Genomic DNA, 6,167 nt, shown 5'->3' with positions numbered 1-6,167 from the left:
TTCAAATTTGGTTTTTTCAAAAAAAAAAAAAAAAAAAATGGAAATTAATAAAATCAAATATCTCCATCCAAAGATACTTTTGGATGTCAAGACCAATAAAGTGTTTTGGTACATATGATTCAATACATTCAATCTATAGTTCTGTTGGCTGATCGAAGTAATGGAACGAGCAGAATGCAAGCAGGCTGGTTTTTCTTGCCCACCAGGTGGAGGGAGGGACGCGAAGAAGCCGTGAAGTGGGATATCGTAATGACCTCCACCTCCGTATTTCCAACTATTTTCGATACACGTCTCAGCTAACTTTAGCGTTTTCGTTAGTCCAGTCTTTGACTTTGAGCTCTCAGCTCTCCACTAAACATTCTCTTATACGCCCCATGCTTCCTGTGTAAACTCCTGTGGAATCATATAATTACTTCCGCCATTGTCACAACAAAAACTACTTAAAATTCAAAATCTATTTACTACTTTGGAATAATCAATCCATGTGAAACAAGTCTCAACGTGATCAATAACGGTGAAAAATGTGTCATGTAGAGGAAAAATCGTTTGTGTAAGTTTAAAATTTTAAAAGTAAATTAATTTAGTTCTGTGCAAGACTTATAAATATGTCTGGCCAATTTTTTCAAATATAATGATTATTTTCTTGAGACAAACGAGACAATATAACTAAGTAGATTGACGATTTTCTTTTCCACGACACAGGAGAAGCCATTTATATAATGCTTGCCGACTATTTCGAAGATGACACTTAAAATTAACTTAGTGGAATATATTTGTGCGTTCACTGGAATATATACATAATATGTGGGAACTATTTTAGAAAGTTACTGTCTTTTTTCATTGGTCTTCAGTTGTCATTCAATGAAATACATTCCAACGATTCTTGGATTGTCTATAATTCTATTTTGTTTCAGAATCTCATAAATTTTCTTTTTATTCTATTTATTTTGATTCTTGAAAAATTGATGAAACAAAAAAACTTGAATTTCCAGTTTTGCAGTTTTCTTGAATGTTAATTTAAGTGTGAATTAATTCAAGTATTCTTTTTATTGTACAAAGGATGATTGCACGTTTTTCAGATGCTTTAATAAGCAACAAGTGGCCGGAAGTTTCTTTGAAGAGAGAATTTCACTGAAAATCACTTTTAATATTTAACTTTTTTCATCATTTTTGCTTTTAAATTACCATTTATAATTCAATTATCTTGAAACAACTAATTATATTATATTGAAATCATTTTGCTATTGATTGCTTTTCATATGTTCTTATCAAATTTATATTTAATATTGTTAATATTGTAAAATGATTCTGAAAAGAAAATAGATCTTTGTTTAAGAAAACAAAGGAAGTTAAAAAGCAACATAATCAGATCCATCATTCATCAGAAAAATCGTTGACACATATTCATTTATCTTTCACATTGTAATATTAAATGTTCATGCCATGTTCAAAGAAATTAAACTTATCAAAATAAAACAATAAATGGTTGTATTTTTCCTTGATGATTCGTTCATATTTCATTGCGTGCTTGCCAATTGATTTGTTAATTACTATAACTATTTCTTTTTTTTGTTTCACAGGTGGTTACCTAAGCCCTAACATCCGAGCGTGAATATTGTGAACGATGGTTGACTATTACAAGGTACTAGAAGTGCAGCGAACCGCCACGAGCGGAGATATCAAAAAGGCGTAAGTAATAGTGAAAATGATGTCAAAAAAATCCAGTTCCTTCAACAGAGAAAGTTTTTAAATTTAAATATTTATTTGAAATTTTCTTTCATTAATCTAATTTCCTTATAATTAGTTGAATAACTTTGTGTAAAATTCATCGTTGCAAACCATAATTGATGTTTGCTTTTTAAGAAAATTTTATATTGAAAATAAATTAGAATATTGGTGCTATTTTATTTTATAAATTGTAAACGCAATGCGTAGAGAAAGATTGAATGAATGTCTTTTTACTTCTGTTGAAGCAACTGGCATTGATCCAAGAACCGTGTTCTTAGTTCTTCTTAGTTCAAAAAGTCAAGAAACTTTTCAAGATTTTTTATAATAGAAGTATCCCTGAAACATTAATTAAATAAAAAAAAATTACTTTGCAGATATAGAAAATTGGCGTTGAGATGGCATCCGGATAAAAATCCTGAAAATTTGGAGGAAGCAAACAAGAGATTTAAAGAAATATCTGAGGCATATGAAGTGCTAAGCGATGGTAAGCTTCAGTTCTTCCTCGATCACTTACTTTCGACTCTGAAGCTTATATAGTTACAAAATTATCAACAATATCAATTTAATCGTTAAAAATTTCAATCTGAAGAATTTTCTAAATAATAATAATTCTAATTACATTTTTGTCTCTCTGTGGCTTCGATTAATTGACGCTAACTAGCTTTAATAATGAAAACAGCGTCGCGATGCCAACGGGAGACGAATGATAGTAGCCATTGCTTGTCAGCAAAGCCGAATTTCGCATGAGCCTTCTCTTTCGAGCGGTTTCCAAGTAGTACAACTTATTCTGGGAGTCAACAGTTCAATCTAGAACGTATCGATTCTCCTTTATGAATAGTTGTTTCATAACCAGTATCTGATAGCAAATAAACTGAAACTGATTAATGAGAATTAATCATTGTCCAATAATAATTGAATTTTGATAGTTTACGGAAGGAAATTTTGACAATTATATACTTATATAATAATATTTTTATACACAATACAATTTTTTAGAAAAAAATAGGGCTGCGAATAAGCACTCACAGCTCCAAAATTCTGATTCTTGAGTTTCTAGAAGTTCTATTTTGTTTTTATGCTTTTATATTTTATATTATGTTGTATTTATATTTTTTTATTACGTTTAGTAAAAAGATTGATGGAAATATTATTGAAACTCGAGAATTGAGCCAGGCTTAAACAGAGAGCAACTCTTTAGCCGAAGCATCGCTGCTACAATCGATGAACCGTGTCGTGTCAAATGTGGAAGGAAATAAAAAAAAATTCAATTAGAAATGTTTGTTTCCGGATGATCTCTCATGACCGTGCTCGATGTCCAGATGCGAAGAGACGAACCTACGACCAACGATTGTATCAGAAGGCATCTTCAAGGCCCGGCCGTGGATTCACCTACCGGAGTTTCTTTGACTCTCCTTTCCAGCGATATTTCGGTACCACTTAAGAGAAAAAAGACTTTGAGAGTGACAGATATTTTCCTTCGTTTTCTTTTATTTATTGTTTTTCTTTTTTTTTTTTTTTTTTTTTTTTTTAATTTTTTTTTTGTTTTTTTTTTTTTTTTTTTTTTTAATTTTTTTTTTGTTTTTTTTTTTTTTTTTTTTTTTTTTTTTTTTTTTTTTCTTAATAATTTATTTCGAATTTGGTTTTGATTTTTTTTCTTTTTTAATCTAAGAAAAAATGTACAGAAAGAAATATTACTATTTTGAGATGTAGATGCAAAGATTTTATTGATGAAAAATTCATAAAATCTCAAATGCCTAATCCCTTATTTGCCTTAAAAAAATAATTCCTTGCTCGAATTCGTAGAATTCATCTTTCTGATGAAGTTTTCTGATCAGTTTCTTTATGAATCCTTGTGAAAAACTCAAAAGATACTTTTTTCTCTTTGTATGAGTCGCCGTAAACGCAGATAATATTGCCTGCATTTCTAACCATTTTGCCATTGCTCGACTGATTGAAAACATGAAAAAACCAACTTGCAATCAATAATTTTTCCTTATAAAGGCAGATCTTCGAAGAACCATATTATTCCATTTCATTCAAATCAATTAAAAATAAATTTTCATATGAAGACTAAAAACTTTTTTCAAATTATTTCAAATTCTTCGAAGATTATCTATATTCCTTTCATTTATCATGATCATTCTCTTCCATTGATTTTGCTCTTGTGGTGGACGACCTCAAATTGATGTTAGACATCATTCAACGTACTCTACTAACCTGGCAAGCCTTTGCAGTACTTGCTTCTTGGAATTTGGAGCAAATAAAACCAAGCGATCTGCATTTATATATTATTTCATAATTAGTAATAACAACTTTTTGTCTACTATTTGCTTTTCAGAAAAGAAAAGGAGGGTTTATGACCAATATGGAAAAGAAGGACTTCAAATGCCTGGTGGCAAGAGGCGACATAAGGAAGATTTCGATCCACATTTTGCTGGTACCTTCATGTTTAGGGATCCTGAAGAAGTATTTAGAGAATTCTTTGGCGGATCATCTTTTGAAGATTTATTTTCTGGTAAGTTATTTATATTGCTAGTTAATCTATGTCATACCAATTAGTTTATATCCTAAGACGTGTGAAATGTAATCTGAGCACATAAATGAATTTCCATAAGAAATTTACCTTGTCCATTGAATGATAAACATATATTTAAGTAATTAACCGAATAATAAAAAAAAGTTATTGAAAAAAGTTCCTATGGTCAAAATCACGTGATTAACGATATCCTAATTTTCCTAAAGACCTTGCTGGAGTTGGTGTGCGTCTTGGATCTCAAAGGCATAGTCATCCCAGCAGTAACAGCATAAGCACGTCCTTCTTTGGTCCATTAGGAGTTTCTCATTTCGGTTTTTCACCACTCAACGAATTTTTTGAAGGTACATCAGGAAACTTTACTTCGTTCAATGCATTCACAAGTTTCGGTGGAACCAGTGGTGGTGGAGCTGTAAAACGAACAAGTACTTCAACTCGCTTCATCAATGGCAAAAAGATCACTACCAAAAAGTAAGATTGATCATTAGAATTTAAAAAATATTATTATAAAAATTAAATATATTATATGATTTTATAAAATATTACAAAAAATTGTAATAGAGTATAATTATATTATTTGAAACATTAATGAGAGACATTAATGTTTTATGTATACAATTGTTACAGAGTTTATGAAAATGGAAAGGAAACAATAATGTCATACGAGAATGATGTGCTGAAGTCAAAGACGGTGAACGGCGTGCCACAATCAATAACGTACAGTTAAATCAGTTCTCTTCTCAAGAACGCTCGCTCGATCTCCGCTCGGCAATTGAGAAATTCCTGTCGTCGCGTCACGTTTGCGAGTAATATTTCTGCGCTCTACTAAGATGTTGTGTTCCTGCTACCTAACTACCTGAATGATAATGAACATAAAAATAGAAAGAAAAAAGAGCATAATTGATTTTTTCGACAAGTCACCGCGGCTATTTAATAACAATATAAAATGTTCTTTTATCTTATTTAGATCATCTCTTCATCAACTGACTTCTTCATTTTTCGTCAAAATATTTTGTTAAAGTGCTGTTTAAATGATGTAGTAGTGCCGCTGGTCGACGCACTTTTCCACATATTGTATAACAAGAGAACAACAAAATATATGTACAAATATATGTACAAATATTTATCATTTAAAAAAAAAAAACAGAGCAACGAGATTTTCAGAAACAACGATTACTCGACGGAATTCGATGACAGTGATTGGATCTCTAAGCTCGAGCGATCGAGCCCGTTTAAAACATAATGAAAGCAGAAAAATTGCTTAATTTGGATAAACATAATAACATTTTAAGCAAAACAGCCGCAACGAAATGCTACTTGAGCTTTTGTTCCCGTCACCTTCTCTGTTTTACCAGGTTTGACGAGTCATCGACAAGTCGCCAGCTGACCGACAGTGCCAGCGATATCTCGATGGCTGGCCAGAACTCGAGAACAGTCCATGGTGACCATCAGAAGGCTAGCAGAATAAAGACGCACCATCATCCAGTTCTCACTAAGAAGCACGATAAGAGTAAGAGAAAATAGAGGCAACACTCTTACAACCTTCTCTCATTCGTTTCCTTATTTTTTTAATTTTGGTCTCTTTGTTTTTTTTTTTCGAATCAAACGTAAACACATATACATATATTACATACGTACGTGTATCATTTACGAAACTGATGTTGTAAATTATGTCTTTTTCCGCAACATCGTTTTTGCTATTGTTTCAATAATCGGAATTAAAAAAAAAAAAGAAAAACTTTTAGTGGCTTAGCTTCGACTAGCTACACATGTTCGATTTGATCAATAAAAAATTCGCTGCAAAATTCATTGTAAGATTTTGCATCGAAAGTGGTGTGTTTAATTAATTCTTGTTTGCTATTGAGAGAGAGAGAGAGAAAGAAAGAAAGAAAGAGAGAGAGAGAGT

At 31.4% G+C, this 6,167-nt stretch overlaps 1 protein-coding gene across 7 annotated transcripts in view; it reads left to right on the top strand.

Moving 5' to 3' along the window:
• The window catches only part of LOC102675015 (dnaJ homolog subfamily B member 3), a 12,067-nt gene extending 6,074 nt beyond the window's left edge, over nt 1–5,993 (top strand). For 2 of the 7 annotated variants that reach the window (XM_006619379.2, XM_031512278.1), the window contains 7 exons: nt 1,581–1,689; nt 2,103–2,212; nt 3,048–3,158; nt 4,067–4,243; nt 4,471–4,732; nt 4,889–4,978; nt 5,617–5,993. In XM_006619379.2, the coding sequence (XP_006619442.1) occupies nt 1,625–1,689; nt 2,103–2,212; nt 3,048–3,158; nt 4,067–4,243; nt 4,471–4,732; nt 4,889–4,978; nt 5,617–5,785 (984 nt within the window). In that variant the 5' untranslated portion in view covers nt 1,581–1,624 and the 3' untranslated portion in view covers nt 5,786–5,993. Of the gene's footprint in view, nt 1–242; nt 551–1,580; nt 1,690–2,102; nt 2,213–3,047; nt 3,159–4,066; nt 4,244–4,470; nt 4,733–4,888 lie in introns of those variants that run through there. The other 5 variants (XM_006619382.2, XM_031512279.1, XM_006619381.2 and 2 more) reach the window with 4 other exon arrangements.
• The last annotated feature ends 174 nt before the right edge of the window (nt 5,994–6,167 follow it).

Source organism: Apis dorsata, unplaced genomic scaffold, assembly GCF_000469605.1.
Source record: "Apis dorsata unplaced genomic scaffold, Apis dorsata 1.3 scaffold_407, whole genome shotgun sequence".
NCBI lineage: Eukaryota > Metazoa > Arthropoda > Insecta > Hymenoptera > Apidae > Apis > Apis dorsata.
This window is presented reverse-complemented; position numbering and strand designations above follow the sequence as displayed.